The sequence below is a fragment of the Heteronotia binoei genome, chromosome 14, assembly GCF_032191835.1.
Source record: "Heteronotia binoei isolate CCM8104 ecotype False Entrance Well chromosome 14, APGP_CSIRO_Hbin_v1, whole genome shotgun sequence".
Taxonomy (NCBI): Eukaryota; Metazoa; Chordata; class Lepidosauria; order Squamata; family Gekkonidae; genus Heteronotia; species Heteronotia binoei.
The window spans coordinates 13090497-13107646 of NC_083236.1; the positions used below are offsets into that span (position 1 = coordinate 13090497).

A 17150-nucleotide genomic window follows, 5' to 3' on the forward strand; every position below is an offset into this window, starting at 1 on the left:
TAGTTTCCTGTTGGAAGCTCCCAGCAAAGCTTTTAAAACTTAAAATGTAAACAAGGCCCTCAGTCACAATCTTGGACAGATTTAACTGAAAGAGTTAACTTTATGGTAAACATTTAAATGCTGGTTTCCTACTATGAAAATGGACTGAAAGCGTTCACTTTATGGTAAACATTTAAAGGCTGGTTTCTTACTATGGAGAGGGGAGGGTATAATTTCATAAAGTCCACATTCCAAAGCAGCCATTTTGTCTGAGGGAGCTGATCTCTTTAGTCTGGAGATAAACTGTAATTCCAGGATGTCTCCAGGCCTAGTCTGGCAGTGAAGGCATAAGATGCCTCCCCTATTTCAGCAGCTGTCGCTACGCAAAGACAGAGGCTGGTCCGAGTCGCTAATCAGAAGTTCAGTTTCTTCAAGAGGCATACATCTCTGTGTGTGAATGCCCCCTTCCTCCTTTTCACACATGGCATATTCCTCCTGATCCTGCTGTGCTAGGTGCCGAAGGATTTCCTTGGATAAGAAATGTTTGTCATTTTCTCCAGAGTCTGGAAGAACAAAAGAAAATGTTAGCCTATTCTGAGAAGAAGTCAACAGCTGAGGAGCACTCAGGTAGACCAACACACTGAGAGAGTCTCTTTCTCTCCCTGCCTTTTACCTGCTTAAGAAACCACCTGTTAAAACACAGGGTGGCAAAAGCTTTGGATTCAGAGGCCAGATTCTGAAGAACTGTGCTTGAGGAAGCGATTTTGGCCAATTCCCTCAACCCTCAGAAGAGCTGTTCCCAAGAGTTGATGTAGGACACTCTGCAAGGGCCTGCAGCCAGAAAGGATTGGCAGGAATCCTTTGCACAACAGGTGTGGAGGGATCACTACCGATTCTCCCTTCTGCCTGCAGCCCCCCAAACCACTGGCCCTGAGAAGTACTTGGGAGGGCACGCCAGTAGGGTTGCCAGGTCCAGGTTGGGAAATACCTGGAGATTTTGAGGGTGGAGCCTGAGGAGGGTGGGATTTGGGGAGGGGAGGGTCCTCAACGGGGTAGAATGCCATAGAGCAGCAGTCCCCAACCTTTTTGGCACCAGGGACCAGTTTTGTGGAAGACAGTTTTTCCACAGACGGGTGGGAGGGGGGATGGTCTCAGGATGATACAACTGTGCGCTTTATTTCTATTATTACATTGTAATATATAATGAAATAATTATACAGCTCACGACCCGGCTGCTAAGAGGCCACAGACTGGTACTGGTCCGCGGCCCAGAGGTTGATGACCCCTGCCATAGAGAGTCCACCATCCAGAGTGGCCATTTTATCCAGTGGGAATGATATCTGTACTCTGACGATTGGTTGTAATTCCAAGCAAGGCTTTTTTTTTGTAGCAGGAACTCATTTGCATATTAGGCCATACACCCCTGATATAGCCAATCCTCTTGGAGTTTACAGTAAGCCCTGTAAAGAGAGCCAGTTTGGTGTAGTGATGGTTACGTGCATGGACTCTTATCTGGGAGAACCAGGTTTGATTCCCCACTTCTCCACTTGTAGCTGATAGAATGGCCTTGGGTTAGTCATAGCTCTCATAGTCATAGCTGTCCTTGAAAGGGCAGCTTCTGGGAGAGCTCTCTCACCCCCACTTACCTCACAGGCTGTCTGTTGTGTGTTTGCGGGAAGGTAAAGGAGATTGTGACCACTCTGAGACTGAGATTCAGAGTATAGGGCGGGATATAAATCCAATATCTTCTTCTTGTAAGCTCTTGGGGGGATTGGCTACATCAGGGGTGTGTGGCCTAATATGCAAAGGACTTCCTGCTACAAAAAATGTCCTGATTCCAAGAGAACTCCAGGCTCCAATTGAAGGCTGGCAACTGTAAAGAAACAAAAAGAGAAGGAGCCCCCTTAGGGAAGCAGATTCTCATTATTCTCTGCTGATCTTTTCTTGTCATAATTCTCCCGTCCTAACACACTTAAGGCAACTGTAGAAAGAAAGAAGCAGTAGAAAATAGAGCAATCCCACTTTACCCACTTACTTTTTGCATGCAGTCAGGTTCTGGATGCTATATAGGTGGAATCTGAAGCTGCCATTTCCTCCAGGGGAACTGATCTCTGTAGTCTGGAGTTATACTGCCAGGAGAACATCAGGCCCAACCACTTCCAGGTGGTGACTGAAGATCTCCTGGGATCAGGGTTGGCCCTAGTCTGTCCGGCACCCTAGGTAGGGCTAACTTCTGGTGACCCCTCTCCCCGCAATGATGACATCACCGAGTCACATGGGGGGTTGCCCAATTTGGCACCACCAGAAGGCCACACCCTAGGCAATCACCTACTTTGCCTAGTGGGAGGACCGGCCCTGCCTGGGATTATGACTAATCTCCAGGCAACAGAGATCAGTTCACCTGGAGAGGGCTGCTATGGAAGGTGGATCCCATTGTATTATCTCTCCTCAAGCACCACCCCCAAAATCCCCAAGTATTTCCCAACCTGAAGTAGGCTGAGGCAACCCTACCTATCTGGAGGTTAGTAACCCTACTATACTAGGTCTGTTCCCTAGCCTTTGTCTCAGGCCAAGCTATGGGTCTTATCTGAATGCCTGGATACCTCTTGGCCTTCCACTAGGCTTCCAAACCCCCCCGCCCTGCAGGGGGACCCCTGGGTTAGCAGCCTAATCCCCCGCTCCCTAAAAATCTGATAGCGGGGGTGGGGTGTGTGGAACGGCGTTGTGTCTCTTTCCTTGCCTGGCTTCAGGATTCTCCCTTCCTCCGAGTTACAAAGACCCGCCCACCGCTGGCCTGCTATTTGCTCCAATCTGGCCTCCCTTCGCGAGGTGCATGCTGGGACTTGTAGTCCTTGTATCCTCTCACGTCTGCTGAGCATTATTCTCTATGTGGAGATTGATTCTCATAGGGTATAATGGGGAATTGATCTGGAGGTTTTGGGGGCTCTGGGGGAGCTGTTTTTTGAGGTAGAGGCACCAAATTTTCAGTATAGTATCTAGTGACTCTCCCCAAAGTATCTCCCAAGTTTCAAAACTATTGGACCAGGGGGTCCCATTCTATGAGCCCCAAAAGAAGGTGCCCCTATCCTTCATTATTTCCTATGGAAGGAAGACATTTAAAAAGGTGTGCGGTTCCTTTAAATGTGATGGCCAGAACTCCCTTGGAGTTCAATTATGCTTGTCACACCCTTGTTCCTGGCTCCGCCCTGATGTCTCCTGGCCCCACCCCCAAAGTCTCCTGGCTCCACCCCCAAAGTCCCCAGATATTTCTTGAATTGGACTTGGCAACCCTACCTTCCACACGTGCAGACAGTGGACTGGATTTAGTCTCATGTTGCTTAAGTTCAGGGCACTTGCAGTAGCCAGCATAAGGCTGACATCTGCCCATAAGGGCTTTGTTTTCTTCCACAAAATTAGGAAACAAAAATGTATAGTTGGAATTAGTCATGGTCTCTGCTTCAGCGTTACCAATAAGTTATCTGATAACTTTTCTTTAAAAAAAGAAAGGAAATTCAGAAAACAAAACTTATGCTTGTCAAGGTCTGCGGGCCCTTGGGTAGTCATTTCTGCGCTGGAAAATGTACACAAAGAAGTTGTCATCCCCTCATCCTGGGGCCAGAGTGGAGCAGCAGAGCATGATGCTGAATGATTGCTTATGTGTTGGTTCTTTGCTGGTCTGCAGGGGAACAGTCCGGTTCCTCCTCCACTATTTAAAATGGGTGGTTTAGAACTGTTATGTACATAAGCAAAAGTTCCCTCGAGTTGCAACCATCTTATCATTAACCAAGCAAAGGGTTTTCAAGGCCAGTGAGAAGCAGAGGTGGTTTCCCATTGCCTTCCCCTGCAGGGCCTTCCTTGCTGGTCTTCCATCCAAGTACTGACTCTGCTTAGTTTCTAAGGTCTGACAAGATTTGGCCATACCTGGGTCTCTGGCCTTTCTGAGACTGTGGGCACCTTTGGAATTCTGACATGGGGTGATGGGCACAGCCACAAAACGGCTGCCACTGGAAGCAAAGCCAACTACAAAATGTCATAGAACGTGCTTATATATAATTCTAGTAGTAACTCTTCAACATTTCAGGCAGAAGCGCTGTTTTAAAAGGATGCCTTTTTATCTGCACAGCCAGCCAGAAGCCCTGATGGGCAAAAGCCTTACTTAGCATTGTCCATAAGAACATAAGAGAAGCCATGTTGGATCAGGCCAACGGCCCATCCAGTCCAACACACTGTGTCACATAAGAACATAAGAGAAGCGTGTTGGATCAGGCCAACGGCCCATCCAGTCCAACACACTGTGTCACATAAGAACATAAGAGAAGCCGTGTTGGATCAGGCCAATGGCCCATCCAGTCCAACACTCTGTGTCACAGAAGAACATAAGAGAAGCCATGTTGGATCAGGCCAACGGCCCATCCAGTCCAACACTCTGTGTCACACAGTGGCAAAAATTTTTATATATACACTCACACTGTGGCTAATAGCCACTGATGGACCTCTGCTCCATATTTTTATCTAAACCCCTCTTGAAGGTGGCTATGCTTGTGGCCGCCACCACCTCCTGTGGCAGTGAATTCCACATGTTAATCACCCCTTGGGTGAAGAAGTACTTCCTTTTATCCGTTTTAACCTGTCTGCTCAGCAATTTCATCGAATGCCCACGAGTTCTTGTATTGTGAGAAAGGGAGAAAAGTACTTCTTTCTCTACTTTCTCCATTCCATGCATTATCTTGTAAACCTCTATCATGTCACCCCGCAGTCGACGTTTCTCCAAGCTAAAGAGTCCCAAGCGTTTCAAACTTTCGGAAAGCACTTGGTGGGCACCTGGAAAGCTGTTGATGATTGCTGTGGTACCCATGGGCACTACACTGGGGGGCCCTGGCTATACTAAGCCTGCTTAGAACCCTTAGGGGGAGTTCTTTCAGATAGTTTGGTACTAAACAAGAGCCCTGTTCACTCTTTAGAATTCTGGCACTCTGACCTTGCTTAATGGGAAAGCAGGTTACTCACAATCCTCCCAATATGCCCAGCTGCCATTTCGTGTGAACAGGGCAGCATGCGTATTTCCAATATTCAGTATGTGCTGATGTGTATCCTCAAAAGGCTGGGTTCCTAACTGAACATACTGAAACTAGGAAACACTATTTGCTGCACAAAACAGCACTCATGCTTGTTGAGAGGACTGCACGCAGCTTGATCTCCCCTCATGCCTGGTTGGATTGCTAAAATTGTAAAGGCTGAACAGAAGTGTGCATTGCTTTGCAAGACTTGCCCCAAAGATGTGTGCCAGTATTCTGTTCTAAATAAAAAGAAGTAATCGCAAGCTGACCTGTCTCTGCTGAATGCTACCTTAAGAAGAGAACCCATTCCTGGATCCCACAAAAGGAAACCATCACACCATGGGAGAGCAAACACAATCCCACTGCCTTCCCCACTTGGACCACTCACAAATGGTCTATTGGCTCTCTTCTTACCATCATATACAATGAGCTGGTAGCAGCCAGAGCACTCTTTGGATTTCTCTAGGATTTCCTCCAGTGTCCTGCAGAAGAGCTTGGCTTGTTCCAGACGGGTCTGCCGGCTGAAAGCAGCGCTGTCATCTTGAGACATGGCATAGAGGGACTGCAGAGGGGTGGCATACTCTACCACACAGCAGTGCATCTAGAAGAATGGTGAAAGGGGAAAAGGAAAAAGCTGCCTGAGGAATTGCTGCCTGCTTTGCTTCTCTGGACAGTATCCTGGGATTGTGTAACTGGTAAGAAAACCCAAGAACCCATGAAGGAGGTGAAATAGTCCAGATGTGCAATTCAGTTAACTGGTTCCTGAGATCAACCTGGATGCTTTTGGAAATCCACTCCCAACTGTCATTCATTTATTCAAGCAAGTCATAAGAACATAAGAGAAGCCATGTTGGATCAGGTCAATGGCCCATCCAGTCCAACATTCTGTGTCACACAATGGCCAATATATGTGTGTGTGTACATACACACACACACACACACATATATATACTATAGCTAATAGCCACTGATGGACCTGTGCTCCATATTTTTATCTAACCCCCTCTTGAAGGTGGCTATGCTTGTGGCCGCCACCACCTCCTGTGGCAGTGAATTCCACATGTTAATCACCCTTTGGGTGAAGAAGTACTTCCTTTTATCCGTTTTAACCTGTCTGCTCAGCAATTTCATCAAATGCCCACGAGTTCTTGTATTGTGAGAAAGGGAGAAAAGTACTTTTTTCTCTATTTTCTCCATCCCATGCATTATCTTGTAAACCTCTATCATGTCACCCCGCAGTCGACGTTTCTCCAAGCTAAAGAGCCCCAAGCATTTCAACCTTTCTTCATAGGGAAAGTGTTCCAGCCCTTTAATCATTCTAGTTGCCCTTTTCTGGACTTTCTCCAATGCTATAATATCCAGTACTCCAAATGAGACCGCACCATCGATTTATACAGGGGCATTACGATACTGGCTGATTTGTTTTCAATTCCCTTCCTAATAATTCCCAGCATGGCGTTGGCCTTTTTTATTGCAAACGCACACTGTCTTGACATTTTCAGTGAGTTATCTACCACGACCCCAAGATCTCTCTCTTGGTCAGTCTCTGCCAGTTCACACCCCATCAACTTGTATTTGTAGCTGGGATTCTTGGCCCCAACGTGCATTACTTTGCACTTGGCCACATTGAACCACATCTGCCACGTTGACGCCCACTCACCCAGCCTCAACAGATCCCTTTGGAGTTCTTCACAATCCTCTCTGGTTCTCACCACCCTGAACAATTTAGTGTCATCCGCAAACTTGGCCACTTCAATGCTCACTCCCAACTCTAAATCATTTATGAACAAGTTAAAGAGCATGGGACCCAGTACCGAGCCCTGCGGCACCCCACTGCTTACCATCCTCCACTGCGAAGGCTGCCCATTTATACTCACTCTCTGCTTCCTATTACTCAGCCAGTTTTTGATCCACAAGAGGACCTGTCCTTTTACTCCATGACTCTCAAGCTTTCTAAGGAGCCTTTGATGAGGAACTTTATCAAAAGCTTTCTGGAAGTCAAGGTAAACAACATCTATCGGGTCCCCTTTGTCCACATGTTTGTTCACCCCCTCAAAGAAATGTAACAGGTTAGTGAGGCAAGATCTTCCCTTACAGAACCCATGCTGAGTATTCCTCAATAACTTGTGTTCATCAATGTGCCTACTCATTCTGTCCTTGATAATGGTTTCTACCAACTTTCCCGGTATTGAAGTCAGAGTGACGGGCCTGTAATTTCCCTTTTTAAAGATGGGGGTGACATTTGCTGCCTTCCAGTCCTCAGGAATGGAGGCAGATTTCAATGAAAGATTACAGATTTTTGTCAAGAGATCCACAAGTTCAACTTTGAGTTTTCAGAACTCTTAGATGTATGGCATCTGGACCTGGTGACTTATTAGTTTTTAATTTGTCAATCAGTTGTAGGACCTCCTCTCTTGTCACCTCAATTTGACTCATGTCTTTCAACACCCCTTCCAAAATTAGTGGTTCTGGAGCGGGCAAACACTTCTCATCTTCCACAGTGAAGATGGAGGCAAAAAATGCATTCAGCTTCTCAGCCATGTCCCTATCCTCCTTCAGTAATCCTTTGACTCCTTAGTCATCCAAGGGCCCTACTGCCTCCCTGGCTGGTTTCCTGCTTCTAATATATTTGAAGAAATTTTTATTGTTGGTTTTTATGTTTTTTGCAATATGCTCCTCATAATCCCTTTTTGCCTGCCTGATCACAGTCTTGCATTTGATTTGCCACAGCCTGTGTTCCCTTTTATTAATCTCACTTGACTAGCTTTCCACCGGTTAAAGGAGTCCTTCTTACCTTTTACAGCTTCCATTACTTTGTTTGTTAACCATGCAGGCTTTTTCTTATACCTGTTTGTGCCTTTCCTAACTTGTGGTATATATTTTATCTGAGCTTCTAGGATTGTAGTTTTAAATAGACTCCAAGCTTCCCCAAGGGTTTTGACTGTATTTACCTTTCCTTTCAGTTTCCTCTTAACATGCCTCCTCATCTCAGAGAATTTACCCTTTTTAAAGTTAAATGTGGATGTTCTGGTCTTTTGGGGCAACTTCCTATTTATACAAATGGTGAATTCAATAATGTTATGGTCACTGCTCCCAAGCGGTGCAATCACTTTTACATCTCTCACCAAGTCTTGGGCATTACTTAGGACCAAATCCAGGATTGCCCCACCCTGGTAAGTTCTGTGACCATCTGCTCCATAGCACAGTCATTGAGAGCATCTAGAAACTCAATCTCTTTCTCTCGACCTGAACACATATTGACCCAATCAATCTGCGAGTAGTTAAAATCACCTATTACGACTCAGTTTTTACATTTAGCCGCTATCTTTAATCCTTCCATCATATTATAATCATCCTCTATCATTTGATTTGGTGGGCGATAACAAACTCCCATAGTTAAATTTCCTTTTGGGCCCTCTATTTTGACCTTCTCAGACGTGCTACCTGTTCCACGTGCAGGGCTGGAGAAACAGGCACATATTAGAAGTCTCAATGTGTGGATGAGACGATGGTGTAGGAGGAAGGGTTTAAGTTTGTTAGGCACTGGGATGCTTTCTGGAACAAGCGGGAGCTGTACAAAAGAGACGGTCTCCACTTGTCCCCAGATGGAACGAAGCTGCTGGCGCTTAAAATCAAAAAGGTGGCAGAGCAGTTTTTAAACTAAATCTTGGGGGAAAGCCGACAGGAGATGAAATGTCTCTGGTTCGGGAGGACTCATCTCAAAGAGATGAAGGGTTAGCTGTTACTTTTCTACCGGGTAATGGATCAGAGTTGTCCACTGAGATGGTGACAAAAAGTATGGAGTGTCTGCCAAAGTCTCGAGGCAGCAGGAGGAAGGTTGCGGGTCTAACTTGCCTGGGAAATTATAGATGTTTGTATACAAATGCTAGATGTGTTCGAAGTAAAATTGGTGAGTTGGAATGTTTAGTGTTGGGGGAAAACATAGACATTGTGGGAATTTCGGAAACTTGGTGGAATGAGGAGAATCAGTGGGACATGGTGATTCCTGGATATAAGTTATATCAGAAGGATAGGGAGGGAAGGGTTGGAGGTGGAGTGGTTCTGTATGTCAGAGAGGGTATACAGACTGGTAAGATTGAGGCCAAAGAATTAGATTCCCTTCTAGAAATGCTTTGGGTTGAAATAGAGGGCCCCAAAGGAAATTTAACTATGGGAGTTTGTTATCGCCCACCAAATCAAATGATAGAGGATGATTATAATATGATGGAAGGATTAAAGATAGTGGCTAAATGTAAAAACTGTGTTGTAATAGGTGATTTTAACTACTCGCAGATTGATTGGGTCAATATATGTTCAGGTCGAGAGAAAGAGATTGAGTTTCTAGATGCTCTCAATGACTGTGCAATGGAGCAGATGGTCACAGAACCTACCAGGGGTGGGGCAATCCTGGATTTGGTCCTAAGTAATGCCCAAGACTTGGTGAGAGATGTAAAAGTGATTTGCCTGTCTCCTTAAAGGTAATGCTAGACCTGGGTGAGGAGGACATCCCTTTATCGTATCCTAGTGACAGATTATACCTCCCCCAAAGGAGCAATGTCCTTAGGTGATATCCTTCAGCCAGCTCTGAACAGTAAGGCCATGGCTGCCAGAAAATGGGCAAGAGTCAACTCTAAGAGCTGCAGCTCTGCTAAGAGTCAGTTTTGAAGCCAAAAGGGATGTCCTCGTCCCTCTGTTATTTGTAACTCTATAAATTACCTGCTGCGCAGGATTACAGTGTTGGGAAGGAGAAGCAAGAAAGTGCAAGCTCTGTTATAAGAGGAATGGGCTTGCCTCATAGTTGTCCTGAGCCTGCTTCGGCAGGGAGGGCAGGATATAAATAAAAAGTATTATTATTATTATAGTTGTGTGACTGACACCTGTTCACTGATGTCAACAGCCAGAAATGGCTACTTATCTAGTCTAACCTCTGCTCTGGCAAAATGCAGTCATGACAACTGGCCATATAGTCCAGCTCAGCACTTTTGAGATGGAGTAGAACATGAATGGCTGAACAAACAAATATTTTTGAAAAGTATTTTCAGCTTTCTCATTCATCTTATTTCACTGCCATACTGCAATTACGGTACTACTCCTTTCCCCTAGTCCCTACTCCTGCAGATTTAAGCAATGTTTTCTGTTATCCTCAAGAAAAACTGCATTTTTTTGTTCCAAACTTTGCCGTCTGGCACAGAATCCTGAGAAATATTTTTATTTTCACACAAGGCATGGCATGAATAATATTGTCCAAGGAAGAGAAGGAATGGGGCTTGATAGATCACAGGAGGAGGATGCTGTGGGACTTACCTTTTGGTTCTCATCCAAGACTCCATAGACACTGTTTTTATAGCTTCTCCTCTTGATGCCCGCTTGATCCATAGTCACTTCTGGGAGGTTGTTTATGAACTGAATACGACTGTCAGCCTTCCCAAGGTTCTCATACATCTCACAGTTCAGGGGTATCAGGATGTGTAGTTTCCAAGTCTTCTTGCATTTCAGCAAAAAATTGTTACATTCGTTGAAAACAGTAATTGAATTTTTGAAGTCTTTGTGCCAAAAAAATGAATGGAGGAGGGGAAAAAAAACCCAGGATGAAGTCAACAGCATTACAATAAACTTTCCAGTTTCTATTGCTATTTTTGGACATTTCTCTACAACCAAGGATGTCATTTGTTAATTTTGATACCAGGAAGGCAGAATGTGTCAAGGGCTGACTGAATCCCAGGCTTCAGTATCCTGCTTTTCTCCTGAGGAGAGAGGGATTGTCTCTGTACTGTTCTGTAGGTGGCTTCCATCAAGCCCTAGACCAGGGCTGGTTCCAGGTTTCAGTGGGTTCTGGGCAGAGAGTGCCTGGGGGCCCCTTCACCCGGTTTGGTGTAGTGGTTAAGTGTGTGGACTCTTATCTGGGCGAGCTGGTTTGGTGTAGTGGTTAAGTGTGTGGACTCTTATCTGGGAGAACCGGGTTTGATTCCCCCACTCCTCCACTTGCACCTGCTGAAATGGCCTTGGGTCAGCCATAGCTCTGGCAGAGGTTGTCCTTGAAAGGGCAGCTGCTGGGAGAGCCCTCTCAGCCCCACCCACCTCACAGGGTGTCTGTTGTGGGGGAGGAAGGTAAAGGAGATTGTGAGCCGCTCTGAGACTCTTCGGAGTGGAGGGCGGGATATAAATCCAATATCTTCATCCACCTCACAGGGTGTCTGTTGTGGGGGAGGAAGGGAAAGGAGATTGTGAGCCGCTCTGAGACTCTTCGGAGTGGAGGGCGGGATATAAATCCAATATCTTCATCCACCTCACAGGGTGTCTGTTGTGGGGGAAGAAGGGAAAGGAGATTGTGAGCCGCTCTGAGACTCTTCGGAGTGGAGGGCGGGATATAAATCCAATATCTTCATCCACCTCACAGGGTGTCTGTTGTGGGGGAGGAAGGGAAAGGAGATTGTGAGCCGCTCTGAGACTCTTCGGAGTGGAGGGCGGGATATAAATCCAACATCTTCATCCACCTCACAGGGTGTCTGTTGTGGGGGAGGAAGGGAAAGGAGATTGTGAGCCGCTCTGAGACTCTTTGGAGTGGAGGGCAGGATATAAATCCAACATCTTCATCCACCTCACAGGGTGTCTGTTGTGGGGGAGGAAGGGAAAGGAGATTGTGAGCCCCTCTGAGACTCTTCGGAGTGGAGGGCGGGATATAAATCCAATATCTTCATCCACCTCACAGGGTGTCTGTTGTGGGGGAGGAAGGGAAAGGAGATTGTGAGCCGCTCTGAGACTCTTCGGAGTGGAGGGCATAAATCCAATATCTTCTTCTTCTTCTTCCCTCTTCACACCTTCCTGTCTACCTGCCAGCATACTCCTCCTTCTTTGACTATGCTGGACAACATATGCATCTGGGAGGGCTTACCACAAACAGGTGGGCTGCAGGGATGTTGAGCAGCTGGAGGCTGGCAGCCGTGGGCCCCACCTCAGGGCATGCTGATGCCAGCCCTGTCACCCCAGAAGTGGAATCCCCTCAGGTTGCCTCAGTGCTGAGGGCTTATTGACATTTCTAATTCACTATCCTAATCCGGTGATCTTGCAGATGCAGTGCACACACAGGACTCCTCGGTCCAGAAAAAGTCCCTCCTTGTCTGCAGTGGAACTCCACAAATGAAAGGGATGCATGCTTGGAAGAACTGCAGCAGGGAGTGGAGAAGTCTGAATGTGAGGAGCCCCATTTGCGCACTGGCTCCAGCTGAAAGCCTGATCTGCAAAAAGGTTCCACTGTGTGTTGGTTTCTCAGCATCATGCAATATTACCCCACATTTACTCATACCTCTCGTCTTGCCACTAAACGCACCTTCAACTTTTAAAATTTTCCCCCAATACAAAAAAGTACAGTAAATTTAGACGAAGTGCCTATTTTGCATATACATTACTCGTTTGCAATCTGCATCTATTGCACTGATTTTCAAACTTCCCTCAAATTAAAGATTATCTATAATTTGCACTTAATTGTCTTCACTAAGAGAGAACACTTGAATTTAGCGCTGACCCCTCCCCTTCCAAATTTGCATGTTTTCTTAAAACTGATTATTTTTAAGGGACTAAACATGTGTTGACATAGGAAACAAGTCTCATTAATTCTGGAGGATATTAATCCATTTTATATTCCTGTGTCACAGAGCAGAACACTGATACTGTTTACTTACGAGGCAAAATGATTTTTAAATAGCCGATATAATAAGACCAGGCGAGTCCGTATGCTACGTTGAGGTTGTTTCTTTCGCATATTTCTGAAAGCTCAGCGGCTGAGGGATTCTGCAGATGACAGGCATCAAGATCTCGTCAGATATTTTCCCCAGAAAACAGCAGTTTTCATCCTGTTTTCATTTAAACTGAAAATTTACCTTGTAACCACTTACAAGGAAAACAGTTGGTATGAATGATATAGGGATTCATAAAGATATAATAAACATAATAGATCAGAGGCCCATGAGTGGCTCTTAGATACAAGGCATAGATGGAACACTGTGTGAGGCGGTGATGCTCTGTATTCTTGGTGCTTGGGGGGCAACTGTGGGACGGCTTCTGGAGTTCTAGCCCCACTGATGGACCTCCTGATGGCACCTGGGCTTTGGCCACTGTGTGACACAGAGTGTGAAGTGGCCTGACCCAACATGGCTTCTTATATCCTTAATGTGAGGAGGATCTGTGATGGAGGAGCCCTTCCCGTTGCAGCATTTCCAAACAAGGCATTTTATTAAATCATCTGATAAGACCAAATAAATATGAGGTGGATTCTGTCTGAAAAATGTATAGCCAACCCTTCTACTGCCTAGGGCTTTCTCTTTTAATACTGATGGCATTTCAGAGCACCAGAAGTAGGAGATGGATTTGGAAAATGCAGGTCAATTAATTGGTGTTAGAAACACAGAGATTATATGGCAGAAATTGTGTGGAAATCTGTATTTAGGAATGAAGTAAAGCACTCTGTCACTATTAACGAGAAGGAGGAATGTGGTTTTTTGAATGATGTAATTGGCATCTTTTTTTTTGTCATCAAATCATACCTGTCCCAGGTGAGACCCTCACCAGCACCTCCATTTTGTGTTTATCAAAGGCAGGGAAGTAAAAAAAAGTCCATCCTGACCACGGGGAAAAGATGGTCCTAGGTGTGTTGGCTAAGAAATACTGGGAGGACCAAAGAACTGTGGGTCAGGAGAACATGTAAAAGGCATCTTTACAATTGCTTTTTGTAGAGTTGCAAGGTATTTTATTCAGTCTAAACTGAGGCACAATCTAAGCTCAAGCAAACAAGCAGCTAAGGTGGCACTCCAGTCTCTAATGCTTTGTCAACTTTCCTTCCACCCTACAGCTCAAACTTCCCTTCCATTCTACAGGTCAAACTTCTTGTTTGAATTAATAAAGTCTGACCTTCTAGTGAGAGGCAGTGTGGTTAGAGTGTCAGATTAGAACCTGGGAGACTCGGATCGGAATCTCCACTCTGCTATGGAAGCGTGACCTGGGGCCGGACACATGCTCTTCATCCAACCTACCTCACAGGGTTGTTGTTCTGAGGATAACATGGAGAAGATTATGTAAGCTGCTTTAGATCCTCATTGGGGAGAAAGGCAGGGCACAAATAAATACACAAACAAACAGAGTGCATCAAATAAACTACAGACAGTTAAATGTACAGCCCAGGGAGACCAGGGCTTGCAGAAGGGAGGAGACCTTAGCAGAGTATAATGGCATAGCATCCACATGTGGAATTCACTGCCACAGGAGGTGGTGGTGGCTACAAGCATAGCCAGCTTCAAGAGGGGGTTAGATAAAAATATGGAGCAAAGGTCCATCAGTGGCTATTAGCCACAGTGTGTGTGTATGTGTGTGTGTGTATATAAATTTTTGGCCACTGTGTGATACAGAGTGTTGGACTGGATGGGCCACTGGCCTGATCCAACATGGCTTCTCTTATGTTCTTATGTGGCACAGAGTGTTGGACTGGATGGGCCATTGGCCTGATCCAACATGTTCTTACTAGGAATGCCAGCCTCCAGGTGGGACCTGGGGATCCCCTGGAATTATAGCTCATCTCCAGACTACAGAGATTGGTTCTCCTGGAGAAAATGGCTGCTTTGGAGGGTGGACCCCATGGCCTTGACCCCCACTGAGTTCCCTGTCCTCTCCAAGCTCCATCCTGAAATCTCCAGGAGTTTCCCAGCCTGGAACTGGCAACCCCACCCTCCCATCCCCCACCAGGGGGCAGCTGACAACCTTCGCTTCCACTCTCCAAAGCAGCCATTTTCTTCAGAGGAGATGATACTTGTTGTCTGGAGAGCAGCTGTAGTTCTAGGAGCTCTTCATGCTCCACCTGGAGATGGGTAACTGAACTCACTGGTTAAAATAGTTTTAGTGGGCTTCTGAGTGAAAGGGCTCAGTGACCCCCTCCTCAGTGCCTACCTGAAGGCCAAAGATGGTAGCCAGAAGGTGACAGAGGCACATGAGGCTTAGATTCAAGCACGATGGAAGCCCGGATTCTTTGGGAAGCAACGAGTAGGCAGCCCAACATAACAACAGCAGGAGACCGTGCCTGCGGAAATCCAGGCAAGCGTTCAGGGCCCTGAGATATTTCCCATGATACCTGCAGAAAAGAGATTGAGGGCATGATAGAACAAGGCCTTCTTTGCTAAGTGCCAACTTCCTGGTGGGGCCAGGAGTAAGGATGCCAGCCTCCAGGTGGGACCTGGGGATCCCCTGGAATTACACCTCATCTCCAGACTACAGAGATCAGTTCCCCTGGAGAAAATGGATGCTTTGGAAGATTATGGAATTATACCTTGCTGAGCTCCCCGTCCTCTCCAGGTTCCATTCCCAAATCTCTAGGAGATTTCCAACTCTGGCAATCCTACCCGCCCCCAACCCCACCCCCCCCATCACCTGCCAGTGGCCAGGGGAACATGGCAGCCCTAGCCTGGAGTTTTTCTAGAACTACACCTGATTTCCAGAATACAGAGGCCAGTTCCCCTGGAGAAAAAGTCTGCTTTGGAGGGTGGACTCTTGCATTATATCCTGCTGTGGCCCCTCACCTTCCCAAATCCCACTCTTCCCAGGCTTATGGTTGCCAGATTTCCCCCTCACCCCCCAGCCACTGTCGAAGGGGGGTGGTGTTGGGTTCCAGCTACGAGTAGGGAAACTCCAAAGCAGCCATTTTCTCTAGGGGAACTGATCTTTGTTGATGCAATTAATTTGCTGATCAGATGGAGGCAGCAGTGTTCTGATTGTGCATGAATTTGTGAAAGAACTGAACATTGTGAATATTTTCTACACATATACCACAAGTTTTGCAAGACGCTCCCTGGAGGAAGGACCTGGTGGTCCAAAATGGGCTTTACTCTGCTAGCGGTCCGTTGGAACTCTTTTCTGAACTTATGATGCTTTGGACTATTTGCACAATGGTGTATATATGTGCATAAATATGCACATGCGGTATGTAAAATTATGAGGTTGCTGAAATGCACTCTTTTTCTTGTATGAATTATATTTTGTAATAGCATTTTTCACAGAGTGGTTTGTTTTATTTGGTTGCATTCACAAAGGCTGGCATCTGTTCCCAGGCTCTACCTCTAAACCTCCAGGAACTTCCCAACCCTGAGTAGGTGATCCTGTCTCCTAAGTCAGGAGTCCCCAACCTCCGGGCCTTGGACCAGTACTGTTCCGTGGCCTGTTAGCAACCAGGCGGATGAAAGAGGCAGCACAGCCTCGCTCTGAAGCTGCCTCCCCTCCGAAGCACCACCTCTTTCATCCACCCTGGTCCCAGGTGGGCAGAAGGGGCAGTGCAGCAGCAACCTTTGCCTACCCCTCATTTAAAGATCCCCACGGGGGCAGGGATGGAGCAGGGTCAGCCTGGGGTGGCAGAAAACCCAGCACCCCCCCCCCCCACACACACACTGGTCCATGGAAAAATTGTCTTCCACAAAACTGGTCCCTGATGCCAAAAAGGTTGGGAGCCACTGTCCTAAGTGGTTGAGCTGAGGTGTCTTTAAGCATACGCAGTCATCCACCCCACCATGCTAATTGTAAGTCTGTCTCATGCTGCAGCAGGGTGGTCACCTGGCTGACACATGGTGGACCTCTTCTGTGAAGGTGCAGATCCCCTTGGAGAGGACTCCAACTTGCAGGGCCACAAAATGGGTTATAAGACACTGGGCAACATGGTGGGGACTGTATTCAGTGAAGCACAAGATGAGGGCACAGAGGGCAAAGAAGAAGTAACTTGCATGCTGAGCCCAGTTTCCTCGGCGTCTGGGAATAGAGGAGTGTGGCTGGGATCCATTCTCCTCATGAGACATCTGCAACACAGAAGAAAACCCACACATTTCTGAGCTCTGTTTATTCAGACTTCCTGAGCGTCTCCCATCAAGTGTGCACTTGACAGAATCTTCCCAGAGATTACCCTGCTTTGAAGAAAAATCTAAATCTGCAGGTTATATCTCCTCCAAGTCTAGCTGCAGGCCTTTGTTCTGTGAATTCCGTGCAGCAGTAAATGCCCAGCAGGACTCCTGTGGACCGTTTTCCCCGCCCTCCTTTCATTCTGCTGCCTTTTTTTCAGTTCCAGTCCTGATTTACCGATTTCTCTTGGCA

The 17150-nt window shown here is 46.5% G+C and overlaps 1 protein-coding gene across 1 annotated transcript; it reads right to left on the reverse strand.

The window, feature by feature from the left end:
- Positions 1-207: 207 nt before the first annotated feature.
- On the reverse strand, positions 208-16858 carry STING1 (stimulator of interferon response cGAMP interactor 1). The gene is made up of 6 exons (XM_060254044.1): positions 16620-16858; positions 14970-15150; positions 12716-12824; positions 10341-10579; positions 5451-5637; positions 208-542 (listed from the first exon to the last, which is right to left on the reverse strand). Exons 1-6 carry the CDS (start codon positions 16856-16858, stop codon positions 346-348), a joined length of 1152 nt encoding a protein of 383 aa, XP_060110027.1. The 3' UTR covers positions 208-345.
- Between the last annotated feature and the right edge of the window lie 292 nt (positions 16859-17150).